Here is a 17406-nt window from a genome sequence, read left to right as displayed (position 1 = left end):
AGCTGTGTAGCCAGTAAACTAAGCAGGGACAAGGGCTTGGCTCAGGGCTGGGATGGGATCACCCATTAGCATGTTCTTCAGCACAGTTTTGGCCAGTTTTGGCCTATGTGTACTCATATACCCCCAGACCACTGCCATAGGGTCTCCCAGACCACCGCTGTAGGAGCATCACTGTCCTCCAGGCATATCAGGGTGGAGACCACTGCCAGTAGGCAGTGGTTGAAGCTAGAGGCAGAGGGAAGCTTAGCCAGATCACACAAGTCCCGGTCTGTCACTTGGCTTCAGCACTGCAGGCAATCCCAGTCTCTTTAACTTACCCGTATAGACCTAGCCAGTGCTTCTGTGTTTTGTTTATGAAGTGCTTCTGATTGTCAGAAACATTTTTACCTTTGCTCAGGATAGCTACAATATATGCTGGTTGAAGTTTGGCTTGGATAAATTTATATTAAAAAAAATAAAAAAATTTTGTTTAGGTTTTGCAGTTATTCTCATGTTGTCTTCCAAAACCAACTCTTCCTTTATATAAAAAAATCACAACCTGGTTGCATTGATGACTGATTTTTCAGTTCCTGTAAGTCTGAGTCCAGCTTTTGACACATATATTTTTTTATTTCTATAAAAAATTACTTCTTGTGATTGAAGGTTTTCCATAGCAATCTGTATAAAAAATCGTAACAGGACATTTTGAATGTAATGTACATTCCAGCTGAAACCTCAGTGTTCAATGATACATAGTTTCATTTTTTATCTCATCTCTGTATATGAATAACAATGGCAGTAAATTTAGTCTCAGCTCTCAGTTCTGGGTTTGTTCAACTCTGTTGTTCATTTCATTATGATACTGAACTACACTATGTTAAAGTAAATATGCTATTCATTTCACTCCAATAATATGGTTCAGATCATTTCACATTATATGAACCTTTTATAAACTGAATGTAATTATGGAAGCTAATATCTGTTTTCAAATTCTCTTGTTATTCTCCAAGTGTCTCTAGAGGGAGCATGTGAAAACTACCCAGGAAAGTGAAAACCTTCCTAAAGGCTGTTTATTTTAATTTAAAAGCAAATTAGATTGTAAGATCATAATGGTGGTAGGTTTGTTTTTCTATTTGTACTATAAATCTATACTTAGTCCCAAGGTTTTCACCACAGTTTTATTCGGTCTTATTAGCAGCCTGTTCTGAAGTCCATGAAAGAAATCAGAATTTTTTCATTGCCTTCATATCATTTCCTGTGAATCTCTAACAATTTCCTTGTTTCTTATTTTTGGAAGAACTTTAACTCATCAATTAGAAACTTTGTGTGTGTTTAAACTGTAGGTTTAAACCAACAGTTGAGCAACATGCCTTCCACTTAATATAATTCTTGATTTTAATCCTCTATTCCCTATATAAAGGTTATAAATATGCTGGAAGTCACTTTATTTAAATAGCAACATCTGATACATGGATCTTTATTGATGCACCTGGGATCCACATCTGGCTGTTCTCGTAAATATTTAGAATGCTTTAAAAAAAATCAAACACTGTGACACACCAGTGAGAACATTTTTTTCATCACATATTGTGCCTTGATAGAAACAACAGCAGTCGTGCAGCATTATCCATAGTCTGCGAGAGAGTCAACAGCAGGAGTTGAGCCGATTTCTGAATCCTCCCAGCATTGAGACAACACAGCCAAGTGAAGATATGAATGCTATTAATCAAGATAACAGTGCTCAGCCAGAGGTATGTTAAACTGAAAACTATCAGCTACTCATAACAAATTCAGAAAACTTCCCTGTTTCTTATTTCTTCTTTTTTAAAAACACCATTTTAACTGAAAGGGTTGAAAGCAATACCTTGTTTTGCTTTGGTCTTTGCTGATGTAAAGGCAAGATGGTCTAAGGCAGTAATTCCCCAACATAGTTAACTGTCTTGCTATCACTATAAAGGGCAATTGTACAATTCTGACAGCACCAGCTTTCAGCTCCAGCGTGAGCTTTGTACAGGCTTGGGGATGTGAAGCTTTCCAGTTCAGGCATCCTGAACTAGTGTTCACACTAAGAGAGGTAATACTGGTCATGCTGTGTCCTCTGAGCAGGAGCCCTGGGCTCTTCCAGGCTGGGGAACCCAAAAAGTACAGCATAAGGGCTACTTTCTACAGTGGATGTAGAAGGCTGAGAATAATTTCATACCCTTCAATGGGACTGTGCAGTGGCATTGAGCCCATTTTACATTTGTCTGTTAGTAGTTTTCTGGGGCTTTAAAGAATAGAAACCATGCCGCCTTAACAAATGGCAATATGTTTTGTTTTATTCATGGAAAAAGCTTGAAATAGGATAGAAAAATAACCCCCCTTAGGATTATACCCATGCAGTGGGGAACTATGACTGAGATTCTTTTATCTCTGTTCAGACGAGTAGCCAGCAGCAGCTCCTTAGCCCCACACTTTCTGACAGAGGTGGCTATCGACAAGACTCTGGAGATGCTGGGAAACCTCAGCGTAAATTTGGACAATGGCGCTTGCCATCAGGTAAGTGAAGAAGGTTTATCAGTAGAGTCCTTACATGCAAAATTGCTGCTGTACAATAACAGGGCCATGAGAGGCTTCGTGGTTCACAGTTCTGCCCCCTGGCTGCTGCTTACACCCACGTCAGGGCTTTCCTACCCTCATGGCTGTTACAACAAAGCAGCTTCTCCCCTTTTTCACAATTCTGAAAGTTTGGAAGATGGACTGAAGCACTGCCCTGTGCAGGTGGTTTTTTACTTTTTCATTTATTCAGGACCTTTGGGTTGGGGACTGTACCGACCCGTATGTTTGGATAGCATCTTGTGCATTTAGAGTTCTCTTTTGTCATGTGAAGTATGGTGAAAATTAATTTTTTCCCAACAACAGTAATAATTTCTGCCTGCCTTGTCTTGTCTAAGCATGCCAGATGTATGATTTATAACTTAAACCATAATAACACATTTTTAGATCTTCAGACAGGAATTGGCCATGTGTACAATCAGTTTCCCATTTATTTTCTCAGAAACAGGTTACTCTAGTAACTACAGTCCACTAGAAGAAAAAAGGCTAGGCTATGCCATAGAGGAGGGTGCTTATAGGAGGGTGGGAGAGGTTCATAGCTACAGTCTGATGCCTTATTAAGTCCGTATTTCAAGAGTCCGTGTCTCCCCCACCTCAAATAGTCTCTCTTAAAGTGTATATTGACCTCTACAGCCTGCTACACCCATGACAAGCAGCACATCAACCTGCTTTCAGCTGTCATCAGTCGGTCCTGTTCTGAGTCAGAGTGCTGCCTTCAAAGGCTGCCAGTGTTCATACCCCAGTCATACCTAAGTGGAAGATATAGTCATGCTATTCTACTGACTACCATTGACCCTACTTTTGTGACCAGTGTACTTGTCCGAGAAACAGGATAGTTTAACAGAGAGCTTGCAATCCATGTTTTCCAAGTAAATATCACTGAGCATCAAAGATCAACATTTTGTTGGAACAGAGAGAAAGAGTGAAAGAGGAAGCTTGCTAAAGAGGAATCATACTGCAGTAGCCAACTGGACAGGTTTTTCAGGTGAGAATGAGGAGCTCAGGTTTTCCTTTCTTAACACTGACCTGGTCCATGTCAATCTTGAATGTTCCTCAGTGGATAGTCCTAAAAAGCAGGGTCATCTCCATGCATAGTACAGCCCAACAGATAAGTAGTCTGCCTCCAGTCCAACAAAGACATGTATTTAGCATCATGAATAGCATAATTAAGATCAACTGTGGGGTTTATATAATTAGACATGTTTTAGTGCCATACCAGCACCTTGTACTGGCTTCAACCCCTAGACCATAGTAAAGTATCATTTTCTAGGTGCATCTGCCAACCCTAAAAGCACTTTTCCTCCCCTTTTCCTCACATTTACCACTTTGACCATTTTGCCAGCAGGTCAGCTCATGTAAGTACTGCCTAAAATATTTAGGCTGCAATTAGCTAGATAGGAAGACGTCTCTTGGATCAGTTATTCCAGCAGAAGGAAATGAGGGACTGCTCCATTAAACTGCTCTACCAGCAGATTAGTGGGAGCAGTGTGAACAGTGAGAGACGGGAAAAAAACAAAGAAACAAAAAACAACAACCAAAAAAAAACCCAAACAAAAAACCACAACAACATTAGAAAAGAACCCTACTCTTTTTGCAGTAAATCAGTTTGAAGGTGCCCCCGCTCCAGCTAGTTCTGTGTACGTGAATTCCAAGCAAAAATGCTCAAGAAGCAGATCTACTCTAATACAGAACTTTCTGTTTGATTTCATAGCCCCCAAACCACTAAGCCATTCAGTGTCTTCAGTCAACCTCCGTTTTGGTGGACGTTCAACTATGAAATCTGTTGCATGCAAAATGAATCCTATGTCTGATGCTGCTTCTTGTGGATCAGAAGTCAAGAAATGGTGGACAAGACAATTAACTGTGGAGAGTGATGAGAGTGGAGAGGACCTTCTTGACATCTGAGAAACATTTAAGTCATACTACAACAACAACAACCACTTCAAGTACAGTCTTATTTTCTATGTTTAGAATTAAAGACACTGTGTGATGTACAATTTCTTTAAAATCAATGTCATAAATTTTTTCTATGCTTATCCTTCTGCCATATGAAGCATAGCACACATTTAGGTGTTAGAATTGACCTCTATAGGTACTAACTGTACTTTAAGAAACCTGTATACTATAGCAGTACTAACAAAGCCAGAAAGACTATATTGTCTTTGGCAGACAGAGTATTGAAAGATTTCATGTGTTCTGTAGAATCATAGTGAAAATATATTTTGATATACACTCCTCTGTGTTTTTCTTCAACCTATACTGTACTTTAAAGTGGCAACACTTTACAATACAGGGGTAATGTATTTCGTCTTATGTTTTCACTCAGTTCTTATTAAGTAACATTACTTTAGAAAGATTTTATTATTCACAAATGACCTGAAGAGGTCAGCACTGACTTCATGTTCAAGGGAAGTATTTTTACAAAGTACAGATTCTGAATTACAATTCTAAGCTTTTTCTGGACCTTTTTTTAAAATATACAAGATACAGCATAACTCATTTTAAAATCAGAAGGTGAAGGATTGGCTTTTAAAATGTAAATATCTTTGAGGTGTGGTTAATTATGCAAAGAGCTTGATTTTCATAGAGAAAACAGGGAAAAAAACAAGAAAAAAATACATGAAAACTGTGCATTTAAGCATCCAGCAAAAGACCTCCAGTTGAAAACCATGGGTTTATGCTTCATTTTCAGAATATACTGGCTACAAATAAGTGCAGTGTCATTATTCTCCTGTTAATTGGGTCCCATTTCCTTGTGTAGTTGTAAAATAATTTTCTTCTTGTCTGTGATAAAAATTAGCATGTTGGGGATTCTAATTACAGAATAGTATTGTATGTCTTTAAAAATACGTTCAGTTTTGCCTATATAGGTAGAAGCAAATTTTACTTACCTATGTTACTTCTCATGCTACAGCCCTGCAAAGCTAAGGCATGACATGTACTGAGGTTAAGTACCTTTGTCCCTTTTGTCCTAATGCATCATATTTTGAGACGTTAGCCTTCATTTATTTTACGAACCACTAATAATGCTACCTTATCGCCAGTGAAAAAGCAGCTATCGCTTTCATAAAAGTTTTTCCAGTGAAAGGCCAGTGCTATACAGATATGGAGGTAGAGAACAAAAGCCATGAAATACAACAGCGTTTGTTAGTTTCAGAATTTAAGGCTTTCAAAAAATGTGGGGTAAAAATGTGCCCTTCCCTCAGGGAAGAACTCAGAGTTTGCAGATTTTGTTCCTTGTCCCCCGACTGGGTTTTTTAGCATAGCTGGGACCTTTCTGTTACCATTGTTTCCTATGGAAATGATAGTTTGCTCTAACATGGCCTGATGTGAGATCTTCTAAGAGGCTCACAGTTTATTTACATCACCAGTTCAAAAACATATTCTTTCAAAAGCAGACAAAAGCCAGTGTTTGGAAAATTTTTTCTTGCCAAGATATTAATGTAGAACAGTCAGAATACAACAGTGAAAACACACAGATGCCTTCACCAAAAATGCAAAATTAGTTTTGGCCATGAAATACAGTTTTCTTGGCATCTATCAATGTTTTGTTCCCAGTGTATGGTTGAACATTGTTTAGATTTTTTTCTGAAGTAGTCATACTGAACATATCTGTATTTTCTGGGCGTTTTATGTGGTTTGGGGTATATTTAAGTTTAAATCTAGTCAAATGTAACTCTGTAGTAACAGAATGTGTGCATTCTCTTGTTTACTAGATTATGAACCATCAACAAAACTTCATATGCAAATCCATTATTTTGTGTTCTGTTTTGTGCTTGTTTAAGTTAAGCTTTTGTATATACGATAAAAAGATAAATATTGGATTTATAAAAGATACTATCTTTGAAAGTTCAATAATATATTGAACTGCAGATCACTCTTGCTGCAAACCTTCTTTTTAAAAAATCTGGCAAACATTTTTTCCTTGCCTTACAGTACACTGTCAATAAAAGTGAGTTGCTTTAAACAATATTCCTCCCTATAGTTTTCATTCTAACTGCATTCGCTATACCTGGCTTGTCTGTGATAATGCTGCATAGTAACTAGCTCTGTGGCTTATTTAGATTATTTAGAGCTGCTTTCAAATTCTTGTAATTGGAGGGCCTCTTTTTTTTAACTCCAGCAACTGACCTCATCAGTAATGCCACAAAGAGTCTCAGTCAAAAGATGGGACTAAATAAGTCTGTTCTTTATTTATTTTTATTTAACCCACTTTTTGTTTGTTTGATGTGGAATTTGGACATGTGTGCGTGTGTGTGTGTGTCCCCCATTTTACTTTTGCAGATATAGGAAATGGAATGGAGTTATAAAGATATGAAAGTAATATATACTGGAGCACCCAGGTGACTAGGTTAAGGTAAAAACTTCCTTAGTGTGATACCCCCAACATAACTGAAGAAGATGATAACCTCCTCCTTTGCGGCAGAGCAACCAATGCACATTTAAACATGAAGGTGAAGAAGCAGAAAAGAGAGTTGAAGAATGCCTGGAGTTCAAACAGCTTGCACAAACAATAGAGAGACACAAAGTGGAAATAGCGCAACAGGAAATCAGAGTCAGTGCAGACAGCCTCAGAGAAAAGTTCAAACAAGAATAGATCCTAAGCAAAGGTAAACAAAAAATTGTCAGGGGAATATTACTACCTACAAAGTTATCCTATACAAGTGAAAACAGGAAGGTGTTTAAACTTCTTTTCAGCCACTAAGAGAGGTCTGTTCCGTAGGAAGCAACTTGTAAAAGTCTTCACAGCTTGGGTGGGTAAAAAAGTGAGTGCGTATTGTCAGTGCTCAAATAAAAAACAGTTTGTGGGAAATCTGAGAACATGCAGCAAAGATGTATCTCAATATCATTCCAAAGTCAGGTCAGATTTCAGACAATCACTATTGTAATGAAGAAACTAATAACCTGAAACCATTTGCTACTGGAAGATATCCAAGTGAATTAAGAACTGAAAACATAAAGTCTGCTTTTGTCAGGCAAGCTGAAACTACCATCTTTGTTTTAACTGATGTGGAACAATCAGGCTTAAACATCTCCAAAATAACATTATGTTCAGTATTGTCTGCATTTGAAGACTAGTATCACAGCTTCTGAAAAGCCAAAGGAGATTTAGATGCCAAAAGCAAGCGAATGACTTTGTGTGAATAATCTATTTTGTTCTCTTCTTTCACAACATGCCCACAGCTCTTGTTTTTGTGCAGATTAGGGTGTCCATGAATAAGTGAAGTAGAAGAGTTCACACTGTTGTACGTTTGGAGCAGCACCATCTCATCCAAGAATGCCCACTCCTTCTCCTGCAATATTTTCACAAGTGAAAACAAACACTGGCCTGAGTAGTCAGACAAAATTTCCAATAGGATTATCTCAATCTCCCCGAAACTAAGTTTTGGAGGCTAAATTCATTCCTTCTATTGAAGGCAGTTTAGTCATACCACAGATGAACTTGCCACAATGCATAGGCTGATGCTGGGAAGTTGGCTGCCCTGGTTTGTTCAAATGCTCTGCAACACAAAGGGAGCTTCACTAGAATTCAATTAACCTTCCTCTTCATCCCAAGGGCGCTGGTGTCGGACCCCATTAGCTGCTGTTGCCCGTTGTTCTCAATGAAGAACCTCTAAGCACCAAGTTATTAACCCATCAGTGAGCTAAGTGTATGGCAGTGGCATTTTATCCCCCTTCCACAGGTTCCTGTCTCAGATGCTTATTCCAATACCCTTACTGGTTTCCTGCTGTTATCTGACTTGCATATCTGCCCTGGGGAATTTGGGTGAATTACCTGAGCCCCTATAAACGTGTCTTTCAGACAAGGGTAGCTTACTGGAAAAGCAAAAAATGTCTTAAGTACACGTAGAAAAGAGAAAAAAAACCACACCACTATCCATCAACCTGAAGAGCTGTTGACATTAGGCTTTTCTTCTTTCTGAATTCAAGCAGCAGCCACCAGTGGCACAAGCTTCCATTGTCTCAGTGGGCATTTGTTTCAGGAAAACTTTTGCCTAGATTGGAAACAAACTAGTTTACACCAGGCAAACATCAGTGTGTCCTAGAGACTTGGGCAGCCAGGTTCTAGCGGGGTCCTCCACACGTTGGAAGTCAACATAGTGGAATTGTTGTTTGTAAGTACATCTTCCTCCGAAGATAAAAGAAGAGAGTTGGTCCTTGAGTTCATTGGCAGAGAAGCCAGATGTCACATCCCCTCTCATGCCCTGTTTTCTGGTTTTCTTTTAGGTTTTGCTTTCCAATTTCATGTAGGGTGGTCAGTGTCTAAGCATATTCTCCATTCTCAGTATGTCCTCCCAGGAAATGGAGAATTCAACACAGTTATGATTTCACTATAATGCACCTGATGCTAGTTTATAGGGGCAATGAGTCTTGCTTTTTGGGCTCGGCACCTATTCCACCAAACTACATGTTTTACAGATTAGCTATTTTCACCTCTCAGATTGTCTAAATTCGTACTGCCTGTGGAGTCCGTTCACTGCACATTTAAAAAGAAGGGGGGGAAAAGTGAAAAAGAAACAGGAAAAAAAGGAAAAAAAATTAAAAATATAAAAAAATAAATAAAAAAGGAGAAAAAAAATATAAGTGGTTACCTGGGTGTTGAGTTTTAGTTTCTTTTTTGGCTTTTTCATTTCAGCAGCTCCTTAAAAATAAAAAAAAAATCTCCTTTTCTTCATAAAGCCAAGCTTCTCAGTTGCTCTAACCAATCTAAGAAAACAAAAAAGTTTTACTTTTTTCTTAATGTGTCCATTTCTCAAATGTAGCTCAGTTTTGAAAGGAAGAGTTTCGCATCTTGGCTCTTCTTTTTAGTTATAAGTGTCATCAAAAACTATTTGCTGTATTTGACTAAAAATTGTCAATACTTTGGTTATGAAAAACTGATTTTCCCTATAAATTTTTATCATGCACAAAAATTCAGTCAGATTAATTTTTTTTATTTTAAGTCCACCAGGAAAAAGTTCATCTGTCTGAAAAATTGGACATGACTCAGAAATGTGAGCTTCCATCCCAGAAAGCCAACCATATCCTGGGCTGCATTAGAAGCAGTATTAGCAAGAAATTCTTTACTGTGAGTATGGTGAGATACTGGAGCAGGTTGCCCAGAGAAGTTGTGGATGGCCCATCCCTGGAAGTGTTCAAGGCTATGGTGGATGAAGCTTTCAGCAATTTCGTCTAGTGGAAAATGTCTCTTTCTATGACAGGGGGCTTGAACTAGATGACCTTTGAAGACTCCTCCAAGCCAAAGCATTCCATGTTTCCTGAGCTGGCATAAGAACAATGTCATACAGAAAAATGACAACCAGGAGAAAGAGGAACACTGCCTTTGTTATCACTATGTTGAAAACTGCACAACAATGAACATTTTACTCTATTTGCTGAAACTGATTAAGAGAAAATGTTGGTTTGCTGACCACAGGGGTCTTCTTCCTAAGCATTTCAAGTACTTCAAAAACCACACATCACCAAGGAAAAAAAAAAAATCACTTTTCCCAGTTCCTCCTCGGCTGCCTGCCAAGTCCTCCAGTGCAACCATCACTTGTTGGTGAGTTTTGCAGTGCCTGCTCACCTTGTCCACCCAGCTGTTGGAGACAATTACTTCCTTATCAAGGCTGGTAGATGCAACTAGGTGCCTGTGCCTCTGTCCTCCATGACAAAACTTGACTTTTCCACTGCACTCACAGTGGAGGGGAGTTAAAGTTCTAAAGAGTCCAGCAGAGGCTGAGCCTATGCAGGTCCCCTCAGGCTGCTCTGCCAGGAGAGGGACACCTCTGTCACCGTAGTGCTTGGGCAGCAAAGAGCAGCCAACAAGCACAGAAAGGCTTGCCTAAGCATTTCTGCCAAAACTTTCAGATCAGTGATGTTAGGTGTGAAGTTTATACACCCCTGTGCTGCGGACATTCCCGAGGGTATGACCCACTGAATTGATTTAGCTGCTGTGATTAAGAAGGTATCAAATTCAGCTGTTCATAGCCAGCGCAGCTTTTCTACCAGGAAGTACAATGTCCTGAACTTGGCCAGTTTAACTCTTCACTCAATTGCTTCCTCTTCTGAGCTCCATAAAATACTCCAGATTTTAAAATCCTCATATAAAACCTTCATTTTAATTGGATCAGTAACAGCAAGAATATTTATCTGACATTTGCCTATAGATATATTTCATCTTCATATGTATTCATCAATTCAGCGTGTTTCTTCAAGAGGTTATCTATGTGAGGAAGTTGCACCAGCTTAAATTTAACCTGTTATTGCACATTGATTTCTCTAAATCAGTTTGAATACCTGTAGAAATGCTTATTTCAGTTTAAAGATTTTTCCTATTGATCTGTGTTTAAACCCAAATAACCCAAATAAAATGCTTTTATTCTAATGGCAAGAGTGCTCTCACAGGTCTACATGTCAGCCATTTTAATACCCGCACCTTTAATTATATGGTTTTACATCCTTTGCTTAGAGGAGGCCCTTCTTAGCATCTCTAGAAGTGGCTGGGATGCTAACTAAAAGTGGTCTCAGGACCAGTTTACACCCTGCTCCCTGAGCATCCTTGGAACCCGGTGCCAGGGCAGCCCTGGCTCTGCCATGTGCCATTCCAACCACTTTGCCCAAAGATATTGTTGAGCAGTTTGGGGTAATTTACACCAGGAACCACCCCCCAGGATTCATTTCAGATGAAACTGTACTGGGTAGGGTTCCCTCCACCTTGTGCAGCCCTTGAATATGGCGTGAACAGCTCTGTAGCCCCCAGTATTCCTACAGGCCCCCCTGACACACCACAGAGCATATGGGACATTCTCTCAGTTTCACCCTGTGGCTGGTGCAGTAAATTCCTTGCCTTATTCCAGATGATTGAGTTGAACAATGAACAGAAAGAATATGTCAATTATATATTAGTCCCACAAAGACACCAAATCGGGCCCAGGGTATGTAGGCCCAGGCTGTAGAAGTGATGGAGCTTCTGCAGAGGGTCTCACACCATGCAGTGTGGACGCACAGCTACTCCACATGCACTCAAGAACCAGGGACAGCAGTCTCTGTCTTCACTTTTAGACATAAACAGTCATCTTGGGATCAGATGGCTTTCACCAAAGCCTTTCTTTTTCAAGTAAATCAGTGCTTTTCATTAGGAAAAAGTTTTGGTACAATCTGTAAGATCAGTTTTCTGAGCCAATCTAACTACAGAGTTTTAGTTTATTAAAGTCATCCACAGTTGTAATCAAACACTGTATTCCCCCTGAGCTGGATAGTCAGATATGCCAAAGAAAGACCATTTCGGCAATTTTCGATAGCTGAGCCTTCTATTAAGGTATTCCAGAACTATGACAAATGTAAACTCTTTTTTAACACTAGAGGGCTGGCATTACTTTACATTGGCCTCTGCACACACACACACACATAAGATAAGTAGCTTGAACCTCTCTGTGCTAGTGATTTAATGTTGGTTTAATTATTTTGGTTTGTAGAATGTTTAGATATGCAGTGACAAGATATTTCTACCATCATTATATACAAAGGGACCTTTCATTAACCTTATAGTACTTTCTAGAAAAACTGCTTTGTTTTGTTTGTGGAAGCATGACTTTTTGGGAAACTAATAACATCTGAATTCCCACTTAGGTATGATGTGCACAGAAGTTGTAATAGAAAATTGAATGAGCAACAACATTTCATTTTCTGTATCTCCAATGATTGTGGTATTTGCATGTCAGCTGGAATGCAGCTTATATTTGCATTTCAATTCCCAGGAAAATTCTGGAGTGAGACCATTTTCAAAATCCAGATACTAAAGTTGAACAATTAGCGAAGGACACCAGAAACCTTATGCCACAAAATAAATGCATATTTCATTTCTTGGAAAGAGAAATTATGCTCAGTAATTAGAACTGTGACACCTGCTTTTTACAATGCCTGCTTTTCATTTCTGGATTTTCTGGCCCAACTATATGCATCTACATATGCTCACTTACAAACTGTGATTAGATGAGAAATGCTTTTACAGATTATGTTTGTTGATGGATAGTTAATCATTTTGAGAAATATTTGAAAATGCAGCTGGCTTTCTGTGTTCTAGCACAAAAAGCAGGGAGTGCTTGGGGTCATTTTTTTCATAAAAATTTTTACAATAAGAGGGAAAGGGGAGAAAAAGGCTCGGGATGGTGTACAACATCCACTAAAAGCAGCATGAAGTTTCTCTTTGGCTGCAGTGAGCCCATTGTGTCCCTTCTTAATGGACACTTTAGACTAATGTGGTTGATTTCCATTTCAGATGCCCACATGTGTGCAGTACCCAGCTGTTTGCAATGACTTGTCCAGCTGTGGTTCACCCACATTCAGTTGCATGTCCAAATCTTCACATTAGTGTTGCACTATTCATTTTGGGCTTCCTCCTCAAGTGTTCATCTAACACAAACTGCAAGACTTTATGCCATATCAAAATATTTGCTGGGTAAACTGTCTTACCAAGGCATTCCTCAACTTGAACTGCATATGAATTTCATTTAAAAATTTCAGTGCCCATCTGCATCATCTGCATCTGAAAATTGCTACAAGTGCAGTGCGAAGTGGTGTCTAGGAATTGGCCCACAACCTGTGAGCATTGCTACCTTGCACTGTGGGCTGGTTTGCTGTGGTTATCTGTTGCATTTGGCATTATGGTTAAACACTGCCTGCATTGCTTAGCTTCTGTGTGCTGAGAGAAGTAGCAAGGGAGAGATGTTTTTCTCTCATATGTATAGTGGGATACCTACCAGCAGGAAATGTACTCTGGAACCCAAATCAGTGTAAAAACCTTCCATTGTTTCTTTCCATTTTCAGCGTTTATCTGGGAGGGAGGAGCTGAGGGTTAGCCCACGTGGAGGAATTGCTGGAAACTTCTGTGATCACCCTGTTGATAAATACAAGCAGGCTGTGGCAGAGTCGTGCAGTGGTTAGAGGACTGAGGCAGCAAAGGCACAGAAAAAGATGAAGGAAAGATCATAGAATCATAGAATGATAGAATGATAGAATGGTTTGGGTTGAAAGGAGCCTTAAAGATGATCTAGTTCCAACCCATGGCCGTGGGCTGTGACACCTTGCGCTAGACCATGTTGCTCAGAGCTCCATCTAACCTGGCCTTGAACACTTCAGGGACGAGGCATCCACAACATCTCTGGGCAACCTGTTCAAGCTCACTTCCCTCAGCCCACAAAGATGAGACAGAGGAGGATCTGGGTGTTTTTTTCCCTGAGTATGTCTCCTTATGAAAGCCCTGCAATGGCTGCAAGTCCTGCTAAAGCTGTGCAATGGCCAGCAGCAAAGGCAGAATATAAGTTGCATAAAATAATTTTTCAGGAAATCTTTACAGAGCCTCCCTGCAGACATTAGTTTGATTTTCATCTTTAGAAGAGAGCAGGTAAGGCCTTGCTGGAGTCTGCTGTTCCGCCATCACCACTGCCTGGTTGTTACCTAGTGTGGGGCTGGTCCTTAAGGAGCCAGGGGTGTCATGGTAGTGGTGGGTGCAGCCATGAACAGGGTATCCAACTTCAAGGGTCATTATGTTAGCCAGTGGGCTTTAGGGGTTATTTGCAAAGGACATGGGACCATACTGGGACTACTGTCACACATGGTAGTAAGGATGAGCTCACCACATCAGCAGTGCAAGGCTGGGTAATCAGGGGCAACTGTTGTCTCAGATGTGACTCCAGTAACTTCTGTTTTAAATTATAGGAACAGCTCAGGAAGACAGGTCTTGCCACTGTGTATCATGGTGCTGTTCCCAAAGCTGAGGTATGGAATTAAGAGGGAAACATATGTTCTCCAGGCAGGAGAAAAACAACTTGCAAAGCTGTATGATCTCTGTACCAAGTCAGAGCTTTAATTGGCACAAAAATTATCTTTACTAACACCTGCAAGTGAGTGCATAGTACCCTGCAAAATTAATAGTCAGAGGTAGAATGAATCCCTTAAAGCACAAAAGAAAACCATTTCCTCTTGTAGATGATGGTGTATCAGGTATCTCAGGCTGCTTCAAAGCCAAGGGCATTAGTGAAACCTAGAACCAGAACCATGACACCCTGCTTTATTCCAGGTGTGAACCTCTTCAGTAAAAGTGCTCTCTTTCAAACAAAGGAATCTGGCTGAACCTGTATGAGTTTGTCAACACAGAAGTTAGTCAGGTGAGAAGGAGCAATATACAAGCACAGCTGCAAAAAGGTCTGGGTTATGTTGAGATAGTGGAAAAGAGAGTGATGTTGATCTCTGTGGAGGCTTTTCTGTTACAGAGCAATGGGTGAAAGAGATGTTCAAAGCTTAAGCAGCAATTCTCTATCATGACAGCCTTCTAATTGAAGGTGCTTGCTGCTATCTTTTATTGGTCTCATACATGTTTCCTCCATTGCTTTTCACAAAGGGGTTGAACAGTATCTTCCAAATGCTTCACTTTTCACCGATCTGCCTTTTTACAAGTGTTCATGGATGACGTTGAGCACATGCCAGCAGGCAGATCCTGTTTCTGAATTTTTCTTCAGGTACTGGATAACTTTCAGGAATGCTCGCTTCTGTGGCAAAACAGCATCCAGCAGAGAGGAGCTCACCTGGGGTGGCTGAGATGTCTCTTACATCACCCATCCCTTCACCAAAGAGATCCCTATTTGCAGTTCGAAAAATACAGGTTTCCCCTGCAAGTTGACGCAGCCAGTTGCTCAAAGCCTGGGATTTGAGGGACCAGCAGGGTCTCACCAGCTGTGTCTGCCTTGAAGCAAACAAGTTGTTTTGTTCTTGAACTTGAATCAAATAGACATTCCTAAAAATGCAGTGTGTAAGGGCTGAGCCCATCAGCAAGTATATGCATGTGGGTTTTTCCACTGTAATATAGCATCCTAAGACCTCTAGTTCTGTAATGCTTAAGGTTTGGTTTGCTGATTGACTCCTGCATGGGCCCTTGTTTCTGTTGTATCCCCAGTCCTGCTATGGTCAAGTTCACAAATTGTTCACCATACAAAGTAGAATTACAGAGCTGCATTTTCCCAGGTGGAAAAACACCTCTCATCTCAGTAATAGGCAGCCTTGGGGAAGCCCTTATGAAGAACATGCGAGGAAGCTGAGCCCAGCAGTGCTTTCTAAGGGTGTGACCACAGGCCATTTAGGTGAAGTATAGCTTGTCCATGGCTCCAGAAGAAAAATATTTATACAGTTTTATTATTCATGTTTTTTTGTTGTGGTGGGGGGGGATTATTATTATTATTATTGTTGTTGTTGTTGTTATTTTTCCCTGCCTTTTGGGGCCCTTTTGCCTCCTGGGGACCTGGGCAAGTGCACAATCCAAAGACACTGAGCCAGAAGTCTGACCCCTGTTGCATCATAGCTACCCCTCACCCCATGTGGATATATGATGCTAGAGTGGTTACATAGACCCATAACATCCTCAAACACACAGCAAGGCTCTCATGTGGAAATATAGGGAGGGAAGAAAACCATGGAATTATCAAAATTAGATTTATTTGATGTATTCTAGAAAGTAAGGTCTTAAACTTAAGTGAGGAATCATGGATTCATAGAATGGTTTGGGTTGGAAGGCACATGAGCAGGGACACCTTTCACTTGACCAGGTTGCTCAAAGCCCCGTCAAACTGGACTTGAACACTTCCAGGGATAGGGCATCCACAGCTTCTCTGGGCAGCCTGTTCCAGTGCCACATCATCCTCACAGTAAAGAATTCCTTTCAAATATCTAATCTAAATCCACTGTCTTTCAGTTTAAGGCCATCATGTTTATTCAGTCACTTAACACATTCATAAAGAAGGATGTTCAATTCCTGGAAAACTGTATCAGTAAACCATAGAGAACTGTATTTAAGTTTTATCTCTTTTTTCCTGAAACATACAAAGTTACAGCTTTCCAGCAATAAAAGTTTTCAGGAAGGCTCCTGGAAAGGCTTGTGTTTCATATTTCTTCCTTTTTTTTCTTTTTTTTTCTTTAATTGTCATTTTGCCCCAAGGAACAACATCGCCTAGCAGAGCACCTGTGCCAGGGTGGCTTTGAGGGTGGCCCAGGATTCAGCACACACAGTCACCTACCACCTGGGGGACAAATGAGTGGCAGGTCCTTCTTTTGCAGGACGGTGCCAGGCAGGAGGTCTGCCCCAGGGACTGCACCTTGGAGCCCTTTTCAGGAGCCGTCTGGACTGTGCCCAGCTCCAGCTGGCGCAGAATTACTCAGGACCTAATTACAACAACCTGGTGACAGCCCAGTGAGAGGAGTTCCTCATTAAACATGACGGTCTGGATGCTGGCACGGGAAACTCTTAAATGGTTATTGCTGGAAATGGGGAGTGCATACCAGGGGAAAGATCACTCTATAAATGAGCTATTTCTTACATTCTTTCTCCAAGCATCTGTTATTGCTCTCTGACAAAGACAGGATATTGGATCTTTAGATTGGCTCAGTGCAGCCAGTCTTCTGGTTTTATGGTTAGGTCTGTAACAGCAGCTACAAGAAAAACTTTAAAATACTTGAGTGGAAAAAAAAATCCTTTAATAGTATTTGTGCCTTTTTCTCTTCTGAAGTATTAAGCAATACCAGGCAGATGCATCAGTATTGATCAGAACTGTCCCACTAGCAGTATTTGCTTTCTATTATAATAATATTTCATACAATTAAACTTAATATATATTGAAATATTACATAAACTAGAAAGTAAGCCTTTGCTGATAGAGTTGTGCTATGGTGAACAGTGGCTCTTACATTGTGTGGCACATAGTGGAAAACCTTCTTTACCATTTTACTCTGATGAGATGGCATAAGGAAAGGGTCTAGCCAGCAGAAATCTGTCTGATCTAAAAATAAAATAAAGGCCTAAAA

At 40.1% G+C, this 17406-nt stretch overlaps 1 protein-coding gene across 6 annotated transcripts in view; it reads left to right on the top strand.

The window, feature by feature from the left end:
• NALCN (sodium leak channel, non-selective) overlaps positions 1 to 10948 on the top strand; it is a 222388-nt gene extending 211440 nt beyond the window's left edge. For 4 of the 6 annotated variants that reach the window (XM_064646087.1, XM_064646082.1, XM_064646083.1 and 1 more), the window contains 3 exons: positions 1581 to 1730; positions 2400 to 2517; positions 4286 to 6546. In XM_064646087.1, coding sequence (XP_064502157.1) covers positions 1581 to 1730; positions 2400 to 2517; positions 4286 to 4479 — 462 coding nt within the window. In that variant the 3' untranslated portion in view covers positions 4480 to 6546. Of the gene's footprint in view, positions 1 to 1580; positions 1731 to 2399; positions 2518 to 4285; positions 6547 to 9518 lie in introns of those variants that run through there. The other 2 variants (XR_010428424.1, XM_064646084.1) reach the window with 2 other exon arrangements.
• Positions 10949 to 17406: the final 6458 nt, after the last annotated feature.

The sequence above is a fragment of the Pseudopipra pipra genome, chromosome 2, assembly GCF_036250125.1.
Source record: "Pseudopipra pipra isolate bDixPip1 chromosome 2, bDixPip1.hap1, whole genome shotgun sequence".
Taxonomy (NCBI): domain Eukaryota; kingdom Metazoa; phylum Chordata; class Aves; order Passeriformes; family Pipridae; genus Pseudopipra; species Pseudopipra pipra.
Note: the sequence above shows the minus strand (reverse complement) of the source record. Positions and strands in the feature narration are given on the sequence as shown.